The sequence below is a fragment of the Cucurbita moschata genome, unplaced genomic scaffold, assembly GCF_002738365.1.
Source record: "Cucurbita moschata cultivar Rifu unplaced genomic scaffold, Cmos_1.0 Cmo_Scf00072, whole genome shotgun sequence".
Lineage (NCBI taxonomy): Eukaryota > Viridiplantae > Streptophyta > Magnoliopsida > Cucurbitales > Cucurbitaceae > Cucurbita > Cucurbita moschata.
In genome coordinates this window covers 745572-765073 of record NW_019268588.1, presented here as the reverse complement: position 1 = coordinate 765073, position 19502 = coordinate 745572, and the positions used below count along the sequence as shown (strand labels likewise).

Sequence of the window (19502 nt, the reverse complement as noted above, 5' to 3'; positions counted from 1 at the left end):
TTATATTTTTATACATATATACAAATCGTCTAGCATGTGTGGATGAGATTAGAAGAAAGGAACTCGTGTTGCAGATGGATCCCATCTATGAGAAAAGAATCACGGACTTTATCGCTCTAGACAAAGAGAGAAGGATTGAGTGGTTCATATCCGATCCATACCCTTATCATAACATAGTCATATCAATTGAAGTTGCGAGTCTCGAATGTATAATTATAGTGAAGATCCATATTAGAGCTCTATTGGATTAACAATATGCTCCTGGCAAATATGAATCATCTAGAAGATATGATTATTTACAAGGAAGATCGTTGATATTTTGTTCGAGAACATGAACATATACGTAACATACACAAAAAAGAAAAAATTGAACATATTTACTATTTAAATCATATTTCATGTTATTGATATGTGCGGAGTTTGAATTTTTCTTTTCGAGTGATGATGCACAACGAACAAAAAGAAAGTATGATAGAGCGTGTGATTTAGAATGGTGGATTAACGTGTGATTTAGAATGGTCGATTTGAAAAAGAGAATGGGAAAGAAGAGATGGGTTTGGTGTTTTCATTCCTTCCACGTGCATTGCTTCATACGGTTGGAAGGTATGAGGCCTTGATTTTGCTATCTTTCATGTGTATCTTAGCTAGCTTGATAGAGGCATTTTCTTGGCTTTAAATCACGGATGTCCTGAGCCTTTGCACCCCATTTTTAGGCAGATTCTAGTTGAGTATTTAATTTACTCCTGCCCATGCCCATGCATATGCAACTTGGATATTTTCTTATCTTATTATTATTTTAATTCTATGTATTCAAATGCTCCGTTAATCCGTAGAAACCATGTTTATTAGGAGTTGACATCAATATGCTCGTATATAATGTTACTGTAACGGTCCAGATCATCGCTAGCAGATATTATCATTTTTGGGATTTCCCTTTTAGGCTTTAAAACGCATCTGATAGGAGAAGGTTTCTACATGCTTATAAATGGTGGTTTGTTCTCCTCCCCAACCAACGTGGGACATCACAATCCACTCCCCTTCGGGGCCCAGCATTCTCGCTGGCATTCTTTCCTTCCTCCAATCGATGTGGGACCGCCCCCAAATCCACCCCTTTTGGGGCCCAACGTCTTTACTGGCACACCGTCTCGTGTCTACCCCCCTTCGAGGAACAGCGAGAAGGTTGGCACATCGTCCAGTGTCTGGCTCTAATACCATTTGTAACGGCCCAAATCCACCGTTAATAGATATTGTCCTCTTTGGGCTTTCCCTTTCTTGCTTCCCCTTAAGGTTTTAAAAGGCGTCTGCTAGGGGAAGGTTTCCACACCCTTATAAATGGTGTTTTGTTCTCCTCTCCAACCAACGTGGGATATCACAATCCACCCCCCTTCGGGACCCAACGTCCTCACTGGCACTCTTTCCTTTCTCCAATGAATGTGGGACCGCCCCCAAATCCACCCCCCTTCGGAGCCCAGCGTCCTTACTGGCACACCGCCTCATGTCTACTCCCCTTCGGGGAACAGCGAGAAAGTTGGCACATCGTCCGGTGTCTAGCTCTGATACCATTTTTTACGGCCCAAATCCACCACTAGCAGATATTGTCCTCTTTGGACTTTCCCTTTCAGACTTCCCCTCAAGGCTTTAAAATGAGTGTGCTAAGAGAAAGTTTCCACACCCTTATAAATGGTAGTTTGTTCTCCTCCTCAATCAATGTAGGACATTACAGTTACGGTATGTTTAATCCTTAATTCATACTCTACCACAAAACTTATTATTATTTTTGTAAGCTTTCCTATTTACGACACAAAACTCTTAACATGTTTGATATGTCTCGTACTAACAGAGGTCGTGTCATTTATTTATATACTCGTGATCTTTTTCTTAATCTATTAACGTGGGATTGCAACAACTCTCCTCTCGAACAACAATCTTCAACGTATGGTCCCTAGACGAAGAATTTCATATTCGGAAAGCCACGAGATTCCCTAAATATTCTTAAATAATATTAATTTAAATTCTTACATCCCTAAAAAATAAGAATAAATAGAGGTTCCATGATCAGCTTCCCACATGTTGAACATCAAAATCCCATTGGAAAAATCAAAAAATAAAAATAAAAACAAAACAGAGAGCCAAAGTTTAGTCAGAAAGATTCACTCACCACCGTGGCCTTATCCTGTTTCGTCAACGATCAACAGTGCCTTTGTCTGTTCTTTTTCTTTATTATTATTATTTTTAAAAATTTAAACATATATTTAATTTTAATACATATAATTTAAAATTTGCATGAGAATGCGAATAGCCTATTTATGCGGATCTAACCCTAACCCATAATTTGAGAATGAGTATGTCTGTCCTTTTTCGTCTTTAATTTATATATTATTATATATATATATATGCACCATGCATTTGCACATGCATCATAACCATGTCATGCCATGTTTGTTTATTTATATATAATATTTGATTGGTAGGTGGATGGTATTTGTATCAATATTATTTTATTGCCAATAATATGATGCTCTATCTTTATTTCTTCATTATTTATTTATGTATGTGTGACAGATAAATAAACAAGTCATTACCATATTCCTAAACTCCTACTTCAATAAGTGTGTGTGTCTAAAAAAACAGGCTTTTTTAATGTTTTTTTTTTCTTAAAAAAATTATATTATATTTTGGAAATCATGTAATTAAATATTTAATTAATGTTAAGTAGAATGTAAAGAAGAACAAATTAAGGTAGACAATATATTTTTAAAGGATTTATGGGAAATTTCTGCATTAAAGGTATATAAATATTTATTTATTTATTTATTTTTAGCAATATTGTAGGGGACTAGTTTTGGAAAAAAGATTCTCTATAAAAACTACTAATTTATATTGGTGTGGTTCCAATCAATACGTATGAATGGGTTGAAGGAACACAAAACGACATCACAAAAATATATTTTCTTAATTCTCAGTCAAAGACACTGCTTGTCTTGTTCTCGAACGTTAATTCTTCCTCTTTAGGTTTAAAAGCTCGAGTGAAATTTCAATGAACGTATCCAAAATTAATCGACGTTTTAGATATTGTAGTAGCAAAGTAAAGTAAGGTGTGACAACCCTAATTTTCGAAGGGAACTAGAGTCTCTACTATGTACAATATGTAACTTCTTATGCAAAAATATTTATTAACTTTTTCATAAAATAATGTTATAGACTTGCGTGTTTAAGAAAAAATCTTAAAATAATACAAAGGAAATATTAAAATAAACATGGTTAAATATAAAAGTAGTAATGTCTTATACTAACCTAAGATCTAGGAAATTTAATGTGAGTTTTATGGTCTTTAATTGCGATACTGCCGTTAACCGTACACGAGTGTCTGGCCTTTATTTGAAATATAAAAGTAGCACATGACTTGAATATTTTACGAAAGATCTTACTATTGAGGTCAAAGAATGCAATCACATGCAATCATGATTAGAGACCTATCATTTAAAACCATCGTAGGAGTGGCTCAAATCACTAAAAATTTGATGTGTAGTACTTACCTTGGAATAACCCTAAATATTAGGAAAAATAAAAGAAGAGAAAATGGATTGTCCCACGTTGTTTAAAGTTGAAAATGGGGTTAGCTTCCACTATACAAGGGAGGTCCTCACTTTAAAATCCCACTTGAATGGTTTGAGCCAATCGTATAGAGTATACTTTCTGACGACTCAAGGCGAGCATTTTGGCTGATACAGCTTGGGTTTGATATGTTTGTACCCTTTCCTCTTAGTTTCAATTTTTTGGAAGCGTTTAAGGTTAGTACGACTACCTTTTTAACTAATTAAAATTTTGGAGTAAGTTATTTATGCATAATTAGGCTTAGTTAGTTTATATTATTAGGAGTACGTTTAAATTATTTTATGCAAAATTAGGCTTAGTTAGTTTAAATTACAGAGTAAGTTTAAAGGATTAGGAGCAAGTTTAAATTACTTGGAGTAAATTTAAAGGATTAGAAGTTTAAATTATTTTATGCAAAAGTAGGTGAGCCAATTACTAGAGTAAAATTCTAACTTATAATTATTTGACTCCTTAGGTAGAATTGAATTTTAGAGAGCAATGCTAAGGTTGCATAAAGGAGTCGTAGTAGCTTCGACCTAATTCAACCAAGTAAGTGACCTTACTATCGGCTCGGTTGGAAGACTTGTCTTAGGTATGACGACACGTATTCAATGGTTCCCTTGCACGTATCATTTATACTTTATGTTATATGATGATGTGATAATATTATATGATGATGTGATGACGTTAGATAATGATGTGTTGATGTTATATCGATGTGATGATGTTATTTAATGATGTAATGATATTATATGATGATGTGATGATGTACATGACGTTGACATGATGATGATGCATAATAATAAGATGATGTGAAACGTATGATGATGAAATGACTTAATATGATGATGTTCCATATTAAGATGATGAACATGTATTAAATGTCACGATGTATTATGACAACGAGTTTACAAAGACACAACCCTAGTTAATGTTAATGATGATGAATGTATGAAGGCCAATGCGTGCAAGTTACTTAGAGTAATGTGTGAATGGTGTATAGGGGCCTCATGCATTTTATGTGGTCATATACATCGGGATACTTCCCTTTTTATGAGGATGAGTACGGACGCGTACACTATGATGATGATGATGGTTATGCCTCTGGCACTCAGGGGTTGGCTAACCTCCGGACATCGCTATGGACAACTAGCTCGACTACGAAGAGTCCAGGAGGGTGCAAAGCTTCTAGGGACCCACGCTCGCACGTGTGGGTCGTGTGTAGGGAAGCACTACACATCCAATTTTGTTTGGATTGGAGGCTACCTATATGATGATTTTTAATGATAGGTCCCTAAATCATGAGTGTGTTTGCCCCTAACCCGAGGATCACTTACTGAGTATTTATTTAAAATACTGAAGTCTTGTGCTATTTCTATTTTAGGTAAAAGCAATTTGAGACCATGACATATGCATAGGGGAGTAAAAGCAATTTGAGACCATGACATATGCATAGGGGAGTCGTGTTTATTTTCTTAGACTGAGGTTAGAATAGAGTGTTTTTAATTTTTACATTTATTTATTTAATTTAGTATTTCGTTGTGTCATTTTAAAGATGTTTTTAATACATATAAGTCCATGATAGTGTCATGAAGTTTATGTTTTATGATGAAGTTTTAAATGTTTAATTTCTCATAAAAGTATAGATGACGATGACGGTAGCGACTCTAGGTAAGTAGAAATTTAAGGTCGTTACATCCCTACACATGACCCGCCCGTGTGAGCATGAGACCACCAGGCGGGCTTGCACACCCCCTCAGCCTGCATGGTTGGGCTAGTTGACTGTAGTCGGACGTCTAAAGGTACAACAAACCCTTGAATATAATGCAAGGCATGATCATCATGGTGTACGCATTTCGTACTCATCATAAAAGGGAAAGTATCCCGATGTAAATGGACATACAATATGCATGAGATCTGTATACTTTTCATCTTAAATCATTCATGTAACACCAGCCCACACATCCTTCACATATTACTCTAGATAACATGCATGCATAAGCTTTCGTACATTCATCATTTATAACACCACTTAGAAGTTGTGTATCAAAAAACTCTTCATCATAATGCAACATAGCAGCTCATACATGCACATCATCGTACGTGACGTCATATCATCATCATACATCTCATGTCATCATATCATAATGCATCATCATCCTAACATATCATAGCATCATAGTACATTACATCATCATAACATTATAGCATCATCGTAACGTACCGTAATATCATATCAAATCACATCCTCATAACATCATAGCATTATCGTAACACATTATAATATCATATCAACATACATGACACGTTCAAGGGCCATAGGACATGTGTCATCATACATAAGACAAGTCTTTGGACCGAGCCGATAGTAGAGTCCCTTACTCGATAGTAGAGGTGGAGTCTCACAATCCTCCCTCCTTTGGGACCCAACGTCCTCGCTGGCAGTCATTCCCCTCTCTAATCAATATGGGTCTCACAATCCTCCACCCTTTGGGACCCAGCGTCCTCGTTGGCACTCCCTCTCTCCAATCAATGTCGGATCTCATGATCTACCCCCTTTTGGGATCTCACAATCCTGGCACTCATTCCCCTCTCCAATCGATATGGGATCTCACAATCCTCCCCTCCCCCCTTACTAGCATTCATTCCTCACTCCAATTGAGGTGGGATCTCACAATCCTCCCTTCCCCCTTTAGGACGAGCATCCTCACTAACACTCCCTCTCTCCAATCAATGTTGGATTTCATAATCCACTCCTCTTCAGGGCCTAGCGAGGATAGCGTCCTCGCTGGCATACAACCCGATATCTATATTTGATACACCCTTTATAATAGCTCAAGCCCATCGTTAGCCGATATTGTTCTCTTTGGGCTTTCCATACGCTGCCTCGTAGAAATAGATTTACACACCCTTCTAAAGAAGGTTGAAATCTCATAAAAAATGCATGAATTTAATTTGAACCCTATAATTTTCCCTCTATTTTGTTTACCTTTGTGTCAAGACTTGGTTTAAGTCCCGAAGAAATAGGATTGAGACTAAAAAGAAGAAAGCGAAAACAAATAAAAGAAAAATAAAAGAAAACGACCCACTTTCATGAAATAGGGAAAGAATCTCTTAATTTAAAATAATAAGGTGCATGATTATTTTATATATCTATTCCATCAATCCCTTTCCAATGCTTAGTACATTTCATACACTTCAATTAATTAGCCTACTAGCCCTAGTGGTATTATTCCATCTACTAAAATAATATATTATTTATATATACTATGATAATATATATTTTTTATTTTCCCTTATTAAAAATTTAAAATTGAAATTGACAAGTACCTACAACTAATAATAAGTCAACACTAACCCGATATAAAGAGATTAATGATTTAACTCTAATGTGAAATGATGTATATAATATGATATAATTAAAGAAAGTAAACGATGAAGGGACAGTCAAATTAACAAAAATATAAACTCCAACACTAATTCAACTTTTCTATAGGTTTTCATGGCCTTTTTCTTTTTAAAGAAAAGGCATACGATATTGATTGGTGTTTGTTAATTATTAATTATATTTATATTCTCAAGATGATCACAAATTTCGTTTACATCCTATTTTTGCAATTTTTTTTTTTTTTTGTTTCCCTCTTTTTGGAAATATTATAAATGTGAGAAGAAAAGTCCAAAAGCATCACACATTCAAACATCCTTCCTTCACTAAGAAATTTTGTCTTGACTCTACTTTTGAAGCTTTTAAGAGAACAAATTGCGTGGGAGAGAAAAGAAATGCATTCTTTGTATTATATGTTTCCATATCAAAAAAATATTGTTTTAAGTTTAAATACATAGATGGAACAGAAAAGAAAAACGATACGAGATGACACAACAACAAAAAATGGAAGCTTTGGTTCCCTAGACTTGGATCTTTATGTCACCTACTTCAGATCTGCTCTCAACCTCGATCAGTTCTTAGTTGTCACTTGAAAAACATGTAAAGTAAGTATAAGACTCAATAAGTAGCTTAGTTGTAGGTTATTAATGACACGGTCCTAATTGTCACCTGAAAAACATATAAGACATTGAGGGAGTATAAGTATAAGGATATGAAAATTTAAAAAAAAAAAATTGTAAACTCCGACTTTTTCAAGTAGGAAAAGTAATTACAAATCCAAGTTTCCTAAATAGGGGATCGCTTACCGAGTATTTCTTAAAATATTCAAGTCACGTGCTACTCTATTTTTTAGGTAAAGGCAAGGCGCCTTGTAAGACTAACAGTAGTATTGCAATCCCGAGACTGGGGCACATAGTTAGGATAATTTCGTATTTTTTAATTTTAGTAGACTATAGGTTAGTATAGGTTAAATTGCATTTCCATTTAGCAGCATATAGGTTAGTATAGAGCATTTCATTTTGTATTGTTGTTCGTTTTGTTTCATTTAGTATTAGATTATTTCAAGAAATTAATTGAAGCATGCAAGACTAAGGTTAAGGTTATTATAAAGTTTAAATAAAGTTAATTCTGCATTAAATATTCATGATATATGTACGGTAGCGACCTTATGTTAAGTAGAAAATTTAGGGTGTTACAATAAAACTCAGTAAGTAGCTTACTTATAGGCTCTTAATTGTGTCCATGGTGGATTCTATGGGTACAAACTCTTTTCTTGATCATGAGACATATCTTGGTGGTGAGATTTATGCTCTAAAGGTTCGTGATTAATTATTTAATTTTTAATAATAACTTTTATTATTTTATTTACAATAATATTATCCATTATATGAAGATCCAAAGTTATTATGTAATCTTGAACCATACGTGGACATACAAGACAATTGTATTCAAGCAATAACCTAAAGGGTCTATAGTATTTGGATAAGGTTGGGTGACTTGTCGAGGTAACACTATTGACACAACCCACCTTGTAATCGTTAAAAATGATTTGATCTAAATCGTTCATTTGGAAACATATAAGTGAGAGTAGCTTATGCAATGAGTTTGTATAATACCTGACCAAGAAATACTTAATCTCTCTTTATAAATCTGTTATCCGAAAAGATTAATAGTTCACATGATGATCATATGGGACTCGATCGTAATTTTGAGTGAGTTATGAACTCCTATCTATGAGTGCTTGTACTTTAATTTGCATGGGTGAGAATGACTCTCTTTGCAAATTCAATGTCTATCATTTTGGGATGAACAAATAGAGAATTGAAAACATAATATCATGAGATGGAATTTACTCATTCCATATAGAGGAAGTAAATGAGTTGTTCTATCAGGTACTTAGTTCAAGACTTGAACAATGGTCCCACCCTCTCATTGACCCAGGAGGATTTGGTTTATGATTTGATCATAAAAAAATTGTTCATTATAGAATAGTGTTACTTAAGGTGAAAGATGTTATTACAGGGTAAAACAAATTTTTACCAAAGTTGTAATTATGAACAACTCGTGAAAGATTGACTTGCTTGAAACTCTAAGTCTATAATGGAGTGACATATAGTTAATGAATGAAAAATGATCAATTAAAGAGTTTAATTAATTAATTTCTATCATTGGGGCTTATAATCTGTAAGTTCATAATATCTCATTGCTAGCTCACACTAGCACACGTTTAATTTAAATGAAAGAAAAATTTGAAGTATTCAAATTAATATTTAATATATTAGATGTATTAAATATAAAAGAGAAAATAGATGGGTGTCAATAAGAACCGACCCTTGTTTAGGTTAATGGGATTACAAAGGGTAGAACTCTAGTCTCACACAGGAGTGTGACGTCATACTTGTGAAGCATGCTTAGACAAAGGTAGAACTTCTAGACAACGTGATGTTGAAGACCACTGGAGGGATAGTGAGATGGTGACTTATAAACAGGTAAGACTAGCAGAGACATGATATGTTTTAGAGAAGACACTGGACGTAGAGGAAGCACTCTCAAAGTTTGAGGGAGGCTAGCTACCAAACAAGAGTTTTCAGAGAGTCCCCTAGGATCCTGTACAAGAACTTGAAAGGTTCACGTGCTCAAAAAAGCCAATGATAAGATATCATTACGAGAGGAGATTTGACTAGCTTAGTCATAAAAGATACTACAGGAGCTAGCTTAGGTGAACGTAGAGAATTATGCAAGGATCCTTTACTTCCAAAAGAGCTCATACTTAAATCAAATGAGTATTAGTACTCAAGCAAGCTATGTAACAGAGCACCTTGTTGTGAGGAAAGACATGTGTTGGCCATATGAGATAGAATCACATTGCTTTTTTTGTGGAGTCAGTAAGGACTGTAAGGGTCTCGACAAGTTCCACATACCTCTTATGAGGATTAAAGAGAGGGACATATCTATGATTGCTTTCCGGAGCCACCATGAGGCAGTTGAGATTATTGCTAAGTCCTTCAACCTGATCGATGCCCTGTGGAGGTTTAGGTCTAGACAAAACCAAATGTTCATGAGACCTTCTCATTACCGTTATTGTAGTCATCTTTGACGATATGTCAATGTAAACCAAGATGAAGTTAGTTGACTAGGAACACCTGAGGGAAGTTCTGATAGTGTTATAAACACACCAATTGTACGCTACATTCTCCAAGTGCAAGTTTGGGCTGTCTAAGGCAGTTATGAGGTGACCAAGACTGACCATAGTCACTGAGGTACGAAGTTTCTAGAAATTTTTAAGAAAACTAGTTAATGATATTTCCAGGATCTCTGCAGCGCATACAGAGTTAATCAAGAAGGCAAACCCTTCGATTGGATATGAGCAGGCGAATAGAGTTTCCAGAAACTTAAGCAAATGTTGGTGACTGCATCAGTTCTCCCAGTACTAGATGGGCCAAACAACCTTGTAGCGTATAGAGACATCTCATGTAAGTGCTTAGGGTGTGTGCTTATGCATAAGAGTAAGGCAGTAGCTTACGCTTCAAGGCAACTGAAGGAGCACGAACGAAATTACCCTACCCATGACCTTGAATTAGTAGTAGCCGTATTTGCCTTGGAGACATGGCAACATTACGAGTATGGAGAAAAGTGCAAATATACACGACTAAAGAGCCTCAAGTATTGGATCGGTATGGCAACCCTAGAGGGGGTGAATAGGGTTTTAACTATAAAATTTAAGCTTGATTAATTTTTCTAATAATGAATTTTTTTAAACATAATAAAAAATGATAATTAATACAACAAAATAGTTCAAGTCAAAACAATAAACACTTAGAACATGCAGTAAATCACCATAATAATTTTGAAATGAAATAAGAAAGAATTAGAAAACATGACATCGTAGTTTTATAGTGGTTCGGTCAAACTCGACTTACTCCACTCCCCAAGCACCTCTTGGGAATTTGAACAAAGAACTTTCTCAACTCTTTCCACGGATTAGAGCCCAACCGTTATACTGCTCTTTTTATGAGTTTAAGAGCAAACTCAATCCTTTCCACGGCATAGGATCAAACCGGTATAAGTATTTGAATTTTGTAGGAATACACCACAAACTCTCTAAAAGAGTAGATTAGGAACACACCACAAACTCTGAGTAGATTAGGAACACACCACAAACTCTCTAAAAGAGTAGATTTACAATTTGAGCATTCACAATTATTTTCTCGCAATATAATAAAAATCTCACGATAACGAGGCAAAATTGAAGATGGAAGAATTATGGAAGTTGTATGTTAAAGATGTGGGAAAGTTATGAGTTTAAATAGATGAAAAGCGGCCAAAAGTAGGAATTAATATCACTATTGGATTGTGTTAAAAGTGGAATGAAGGGAGAGATTAAAAAGTAAATAATATGAAATTTTTCTAAATTTATTTTTTTATTATTTTAAATATAATAATATAATATAAAAATAATAAAAATCAAGATGAATAAGGGAGAAATGACAAATTCAATTATTATAAATATAATAATATAATGATAATAAAAGGAAATGTGAATAACGACTAAATTCAAATTTCAAAATTTATTATAAGTATAATAATGTAATAATAATAAAAATGATGTGAGTAACACCAAAATTTCAAAATATAATAATATAATATAATAATAATAAAAATCGATGTGAGTAACTGTTAGATTCAAATTTATATTATGTATAAATAATTTTATTTAGAAATATAATAATAAGAAAAACTCCCTCATTTGTTACTCTTCCAAAATTATAAGGGTCATACTTTGATTTTGTCTATCATTTTGATTTAGCTGCCACATCATCACGTCGGATATGTTGTCTCAACAGTAATTTCTTCGTTTTAGCTTTGATTTAAGTAATTGAAAAGTCGTTGAAATCGTTATTCTTAACCTTATACTATAGACAGTTCAAAATACTGAAAATTGTTAATAAGTAAAAGTAGGTTTGTTATCATCAAAATATCACTCAATTAATTGATTAAAATTAATTAAAATGAGATTAAGGGTCAAAAAGCCGACATCAAGTACCTGGTCATGCAGATGAATGAAATATATGATAATGAAGATGGTTAGAATTGATAAAGAGACATCGAGATTCTGTATCAGAAGGACAACATTGTAACTGACGCATGGAATAGGAAGACCGATCTTACTTCTGCAATGATCACCAAACAAGAGAAGTTACAAAATGAGATGAAGAATGTTGAATTGAGATTGCAGTAAGAGGTGGTACCACTCATATAGCACAGATGACCGTGCAACCTACCTTATGAAAACGAGGTATTGACGCCCAAAAGTCTGACGAGAACCTCAACAATGTATGAAATCAAATAGAAATAGAGAGACCAGCAGGGTATTTAATCTCTTCAGACGGGGGTTTGCTATGGAAAACTCGCCTATAGATCCTCGAGATAAAAAAATCCTGAAAGACATTATGATTGAAGCTCATGATACATCTTATATGTTCCACCTAGGAAGTACGAAGATGTATCACCATCTGAAAGGATGCTACTGGTGGCCAGGGACGAGGAAGGACATAGCGAATTCCTAAGACAATGTTTGACCTGTCAGTAGGAGAACACCTTGAGATAGCGCTCAGCAAGATTGCTACAACCCTTAAATGGGAAGTAGTATGCATGACAACACACTTAAATGTTTTATCTCGAGTTTGCCATAGAACAAGTAGAGTCTTAACGTAATCTTGGTAATTGTAGACATAGTAACCAAGACAACACACTCATTCGAGCCTAGGCCAAATATTAAGTGGATCCATGGGCTCATCTATAAATAAGAAATATAGTACACATGCACGGAGTGCTTGCCTCTATAGTGTTAGACAAAAACACCAGGTTCACCTCACACGTTAAGAAGGGTCTTCAGAAGGCTTTCGAAAAGCAACTAAGATTTAGCACAACTTTCTACCCAAAAACATAAGGGCAAGTTACAAAATTGAACTACCACCCAACCCTCGTTGTCGTGCATAATGAGTTCCACGTATCCATGTTGTGAAGGTACATGCCAGACCCTACACATGTGATAAGACATGAAACGCTTCATCTCCGAGAAGACCTGAATTACGAGGAGAAACCTACCAGAATTTTGACTTCATGACACAAGGCGTTGACATAACAAAGTGTTTCCCTTGATAAAAGTCTCATGGGATACCTCCAATGAGGAGGCAACTTGGGAATGAGAAGAATACCCAAGGAGCTATTTCGAACTTCTTTAAGAGATGCCAACTTTAGGGGACGAAAGTTTCTAGGGTAGGGGAAGAATTTGTAGCATCAGAAGAAAAGGAAGAAAAAAAAAAAATTATCAATAGAGGGGTAAATAGGTAATTTTGCCCCTCCACTTTAGGGTCCAAGTGGAACCCTAGGAAAGGGGCTGCATGAAAAGAAATAGATAGAGAGAGTGTAGAGAACCTACAAAGGGGAGGAAGAATGTATGGCACGAAGATTTGGGTGGCCAGAGTCCCATTTCCCGTCAAGAAATTGAGAAAAATAGCAAGGTAATATCTTGAGCGTTTTTATTAGATCTACGATTTTCCTTTGTGAATCAACATCTAAAATCTTGATATGTTCATCCAGGGAATTCTCCAATTAGATTTCGTGAAGGACTTGGCCGAAATTGTGACTGGAAACTGTTGATCCAAGAGTTGTTTCCTAGGACAGTAAGATGAACGTACCTACTTTCGACGCTCGTAAATTGGTCTATGTTAGAGTAAAAAATTCAAGAAAAATATTAGGATATAGTTTGAATAGGACCTATAACTGACAAAGAAACTATATTGATTAGGAACCTAGAATAAAAGATATGAAAATGAGAAAATTGACGGAAAACTAATAAAAAATTGGATTTCTTCTACATAGGAGGAGAGAGAAAATGCTAGCGAGACACGTGTCATCCGGCGGGTGGAGAAATGCATCGGGGTAGACGACAGACACACGTCAGACAAGGAGTGAAGCAAGGCGGGTCTAGTTAGATCGCGACACGCAGCGTCTGCAACCCTCTACTCGACCAACGTGATGACCCGATCCGTAATCCAGCACCAACAGACCCGCTGTCCAACAGAGCCAAACCATGATTTGAACCGCGCCCCAAACCGCCACTCGAATCGGACCAACAATGTAGGGAAGTAATACACATCCAATTTTGTCCAAACTTAAGCCACATCTATGATGGTTTGAATGATAGGTCCTTAAACATAAGTTGCACGTGTTTGTATTTCTTGATCCCAATAGTAGGGTCACTTACTAAGTAATTTTTAAATTACTCAAGTCGTATACTAAGATAATGGTAAATGCAAGTAGCCCCTGTACCGCTGACAACGACATTGCAAATCAAGACCATGACACATGTATAAGATAATAGTATTTCATTTCTAGACTTTAGATTAGTACACCGTGTCTTTACTTTTATCATTTTATTTGTTTTATTTAATATATTTTATTTGTTTCATGACAATATTTTACGATGATGTTTTAAATGTTGATTTCCGCATAAGAGAATATGTTATGATGATGATAGCAAGAATAACATAAATCTAGAGTCGTTGCAGTAAGACATCTAACTAATAGATTTGGATACGAGATACTTTAAGGACCCTCGTACCAAATTAAAAGGTATCTACAACTCAGCCTCCCACGACCATATTAACACTGGAACCATCTTTTTTCAAATTTAAAATAAGATATTTTAATATCTATATATTTAAATTTATATTTTATTCAAATAATAACTCATAAATCTCATTCTAATTTTAAATATATATATTTATTTAATATATCTAATATACATTAATTATTTTAATATTTAATATATATAATACAATAAATATATTTTTTTTTTCTTATCTACTTAATATAAATTTAAACACATATTATACTAATATACTAATTTGAATCTTTCAACAAAAATATATATATATATATATATATATATATATATATATATATATATATATAAACAGTATCTCAAATGAAATTAATGAAGTTCCTAGAAAAAACAAAATGAGAGAGAGATTTTAAATGAAATGGTGAGTTTTTTTAAAAAGAAATTGAGTGAGTTTCAAATATTGTAATTATGAAACCACGAAACGTCGACAGATTAGGATTCAGACCTACTGAGTCTGGACTAGTGGCTCCTGAATTCAAAATTTGTATCATCACATCAATCTTCTCTCCAATCTCGTTGTTGGTTCGTTGTTGATTTAGAGGAATGGGGGATTTCTCCGGAAAGATGAACATCGAGGACCTCTTATCTTATGGCGACGATCTGGTGGCTTTATTGAAGGACCAAAACGACGTTCAAACCTTGAATCAATGTCTCCAACATTTCAACGCCCTTCAATCTTCTTCTCACGATGATTCCCGTAATGTTCACAGCTCAGTTCAAGGTCTATTTTCTCTCTTTCTCTCGAAAAATAGGTTAAATTCGTAATCGTTTCGCGGTTAGTGATTTTGGGTTTTTTTTGGGGGGTGAACGAATTGTGAGAGTTGGTTCCGTATAATTTGTTTAACGAGTTGTTAATTGATTCAGATTATGAGAAGAAAATCGAGGAATGTCGGGTGAAAACAGAGGAGGCGAAAGCGAGAACTGTTGCAGATGATGAAATGGATATTCTTGAAAAGGAGATCGAAGAGGAAGTTAGGGAAGAACATTTGCTCATGGAGGAGATTAGATGAGTATATAATTAAATTTATGAGTTAGATTTGAGATATGATTCTTTCTCCCTAATGTATTTGAATGATTTTCTTCAACACACTTGTCTCCAATCAGATTAATGAGCTAGACCGACAAAGGATTTCTGTTCAAGAAAAGAAGCAGGCAACGAAGAAACTTGAACAACAAGAACTTAGGGCGCAGTGAGTATATATCTAATTTCTATAGTGAAGATGTGACTGTTAATTTAGTAGCTATGAACTAATTCCTGTAAAATTTATGTCTATTTTATTAATGTGCAGTTCTAAATATTATCTGACAACCATAATCTTTATGCATATTAGTGTTCTTCTCGTTAAGAATCACGACTCTCTACAATAGTAGTATGATATTGTCCACTTTGAGTATAAGCTCTCATGGCTTTGCTTTTGCCTTTTCCAAAAGGCTTCATACCAAAGAAGATATTCCTTACTTATAAATCCATGATCAACCCCTTAATTAGCCGATGTGGGACTCCTCTCCCAAGAAAATCCTCAACAATCCGCCCCTCGAACAAAGTACACCAAAGAGCCTCCCTAAGACCTATGGAACCCTTGAACAACCTCCTCTTAATTGAGGCTAGACTCCTTTGGAGCCCTCGAACAAAGTACACCCTTTATTCAACACTTGAGTCACTTTTGACTACACGTTCGATGTTCACAACTTCTTTATTCGACATTTGAGTATTCTATTGACATGGCTAAGTTAAGGGCATGACTTTGATACTATGTTAGGAATCACGACTCTCTACAACGGTATGATATTGTCCACCTTGAGCATAAGCTCTCATGGGTTTGCTTTTGGTTTCTCCAAAGGGCCTCATACCAATGAAGATGTATTCCTTACCTATAAACCCATGATCAACCCTTTAATTAGTTGATGTGGGACTTCTCTCCTACCCATCCTCTAACACTTCTGAAGTAACTTAGATCTGCTTCTGCATTTGAATCTGTGTTCTGTGCTGAGAACAAGAAATTTCTCTTCTCTGGGTATTTGAGATTTGTTAATGCCTCCACACCAGTTTCTTGTGTAGATGGAGGTGGATTAGACAATAACACCAGGAACTGGATTTACAATGTTTACAATTACCATGTTCTTCTTTACTATGAACTTATTTAAACTGGTTGATACTTGATAAGTCGAATCTCGGTAATCTTTAGTTGACATTAACCCGACAATTCTACATCTTCCAAATTGATACACATTTTTGTTCTTCTTACAGGAGGAAGCTTTCAATGTATGCATCTGTCACTGATATCATTCCAAACATGGATGATCACTCCAAAATATCTGGCCGTATCCTTCATCTGAGTTTCTACTCTTCTGTTATACATATATTCTCTGGCTATTACTTTACCTTAACGTTAATCAACTACAGATATTGTGGATAGAAATAAACGGGTTGTGCAGAAGTTTGAATTGGATCCGACTAAGATGTCTTCTTTTGATATATGCAATGACATTTGGAATATGATTAATTCCCCATAGTACCAATGTTTAAAGCAATGATTTCTAAAGTACTGTATTGTTTGTGATAACTTATTGTAAATCACATCTCCATAGTTCTTGAAGATTTTTGATGAAAAGAATGCCTATCTATTCTAGACGCCATTCCATGAAATGTTGCTCATTTCCACGGATAATTGGTTCTCAAGGGAGCCAACTGAACTTGTATTCATTCCACTCATCTCATATGGCAGTTTAAATTAGTTTGATTATGATACTATTTTACTATCACAGGATGTCATTGTATCTAATTATGCTGTAGTTCTGAGACGATATTTTACGGTGATAATACTCATTTGTTGAACAAGCAGCGACCAAGAAAGACAAGATCTAGCCATCATCTTCTAATCATGATATCAGATTCAGTTTCAGTATGTTTCGTAAGATGGAGTTCGGAATATCAGGTTCTATGCTTTCCCCTAATCTTTTGTAGAGAATTAATAGTTGAATTGGCCAATCATGTTGAAGAAGTGTGCAATTTTTAGTACATAGAGAGTGGTAGTTTCTTAGTTTTTGGTATGAGGAAAACATCAGACATTGACCATTTTAACTAAGTTCCAAACTTCGCTCTATCCGAGCGATCCGAGATTACATCAACATACAAACATTAGCATCATCTTATCATAACTCTGAAACTAAAATAGTTATACTCTATAGTTTTCTTCTTGTACTGTTATTTTGAAACAGAAACTAGTATCCATATTTATGACTGGTTTGATCTTGAGATCTCTCCTTGCCAGCGTTTAAGATGTCGCGTTTCTTGGCGGAGTTACGTAGCAAACTTGACTGCCAACATTGTCACTCTGCAGGTAATGGCGGTCGTCGAGCATTATAGACCTGCAAGCATCTGGTGCAGGACTGCCGTTGTAAGCTTTGCAGACATATGCCATGAAGTTTTGGTAGTCCTGATTCAGACAAAAGAAAACAGGTTCATTTCAGAGAATGACAAGGCAAAGAAAGAACAATGATTCAAACTGGCTCAAGTCGAGTCGAGGCTGACCAACCTCTTGGAGAGGCTTATCATTGACAATAACCCATGGAACGAATCGGTGAGGTGGGTTGAGTTGAGTTGTTTCATAAGCATAGCTTTTTTCAAGCTGCATTTCAACGGCTTCCATTATTAGAGTCAAGAAACAGAGAGAAGATGGAGAAGAAGAAAGCAGCATTACCAGTTTTCCATGGCCATTTCTGTAGCAATCTATGGGTATAGCACTCAACTGAGCAATGTCAAAACACTTAGTCCATTCATTGTGTCTGTTTTGCACTGTAAATCCCTCAACACAATGGATGAATCTGAAATGTTTTTCCTTCACACACCAAAAACACAGATTTTATTCATCTTCTCAAGATAGTTACCATTATATTTGAACAAAATTAAGAGAGTTTTACTGTATCAGGGTAAATTGAAATTGTGCACGCTTCAATGGCGTTCAACATACATTCATCTGGTCCATGCTGCACCCAAACAGCACCAAATCAGAATCAGTGAAAAACCATCAAAATCAAGGAGGATTTGGGAGGCATACCTGGCAAGAGAAGGCGCCGTCGGGTTGGATCCAGGCGTTGCCCCAAGGGATCATGCGGAGATTGACGGCGGAGATGAGTCCGTTTTCAAAAAGCTTCACCAAATGGTACACTATGAAGTTCGCACAGAAAGGGCACAGAGCTTCGTAATACACCGACACTGTTACTTTTCCCGACGCCGATGGCGACGGCGATAACAACAGCAACATCAACAGAGCCGTCACGGCGGGGGCGTCCCGTGGGCTAAGGCAACCCATTATGAGGCGACTCAATTGCGGATCATGCCGGAACAAGATTTTGATTGATATCAGCTCTGCTGTTTTTATATCAATAATATCTGACGACAGTGTCGTTGTCAGTTGGAGCCTTTGGTGTCGTTGGACTCTCTCTTTTTCAATTTATTTTTATTTTGCTTTTTCTATCTTTACCCACTTGTGTTTTTCTTTTAATTTTTTATTTTGGAATAACAACAACAAACCAAAAACGTTACATTATCCAAACATATCCATTCCAATCATCGGGGTAAATTATATTTTTGTTTATAGGGTGTAGACGCATTTTAAAATCGTGAAGCTAATGACGATATGTAACGGACTAAAACATACAATATTAGTATTAAAACCAAGCACCAAATGGTGTGTCAGCGAGAGTGGATTGTGAGGTCTCATATTGGTTGGAGAGGGGAACGAATGAATAAAGAATTTCTTATAAGAGTGTATAAACATCTCTTTAATAAATGCGTTTTAAAACCCTGAAGCTGATGGAGATATGTAATAG

General features: G+C 35.3%; 2 protein-coding genes across 4 annotated transcripts; one reads left to right on the top strand and one right to left on the bottom strand.

The window, feature by feature from the left end:
* The first annotated feature begins 14985 nt into the window (after positions 1–14985).
* LOC111438184 lies at positions 14986–18115 on the top strand. Of its 3 annotated transcripts, none has more exons than XM_023076140.1 (6): positions 14986–15022; positions 15150–15390; positions 15534–15675; positions 15758–15859; positions 16918–16991; positions 17074–17316. In XM_023076140.1, exons 2-6 carry the CDS (start codon positions 15213–15215, stop codon positions 17181–17183), a joined length of 606 nt encoding a protein of 201 aa, XP_022931908.1. In that variant the 5' UTR covers positions 14986–15022; positions 15150–15212; the 3' UTR covers positions 17184–17316. The 3 variants fall into 3 exon arrangements, 2 of the variants coding, with proteins under 2 accessions (XP_022931908.1, XP_022931907.1); XR_002709631.1 differs by lacking the exons at positions 14986–15022; positions 17074–17316 and adding exons at positions 17436–17605; positions 18011–18115 and having other exon boundaries at positions 15117–15390; positions 16918–17006; XM_023076139.1 differs by lacking the exon at positions 14986–15022 and having other exon boundaries at positions 15120–15390.
* On the bottom strand, positions 17643–19058 carry LOC111438182 (gamma-interferon-inducible lysosomal thiol reductase-like). Its single transcript, XM_023076137.1, has 5 exons — positions 18728–19058; positions 18591–18656; positions 18371–18508; positions 18206–18298; positions 17643–18106 (listed from the first exon to the last, which is right to left on the bottom strand). The coding sequence occupies exons 1-5, from the start codon at positions 18980–18982 to the stop codon at positions 17945–17947; spliced, it is 714 nt and encodes a 237-aa protein (XP_022931905.1). The 5' UTR covers positions 18983–19058; the 3' UTR covers positions 17643–17944.
* Positions 19059–19502: the final 444 nt, after the last annotated feature.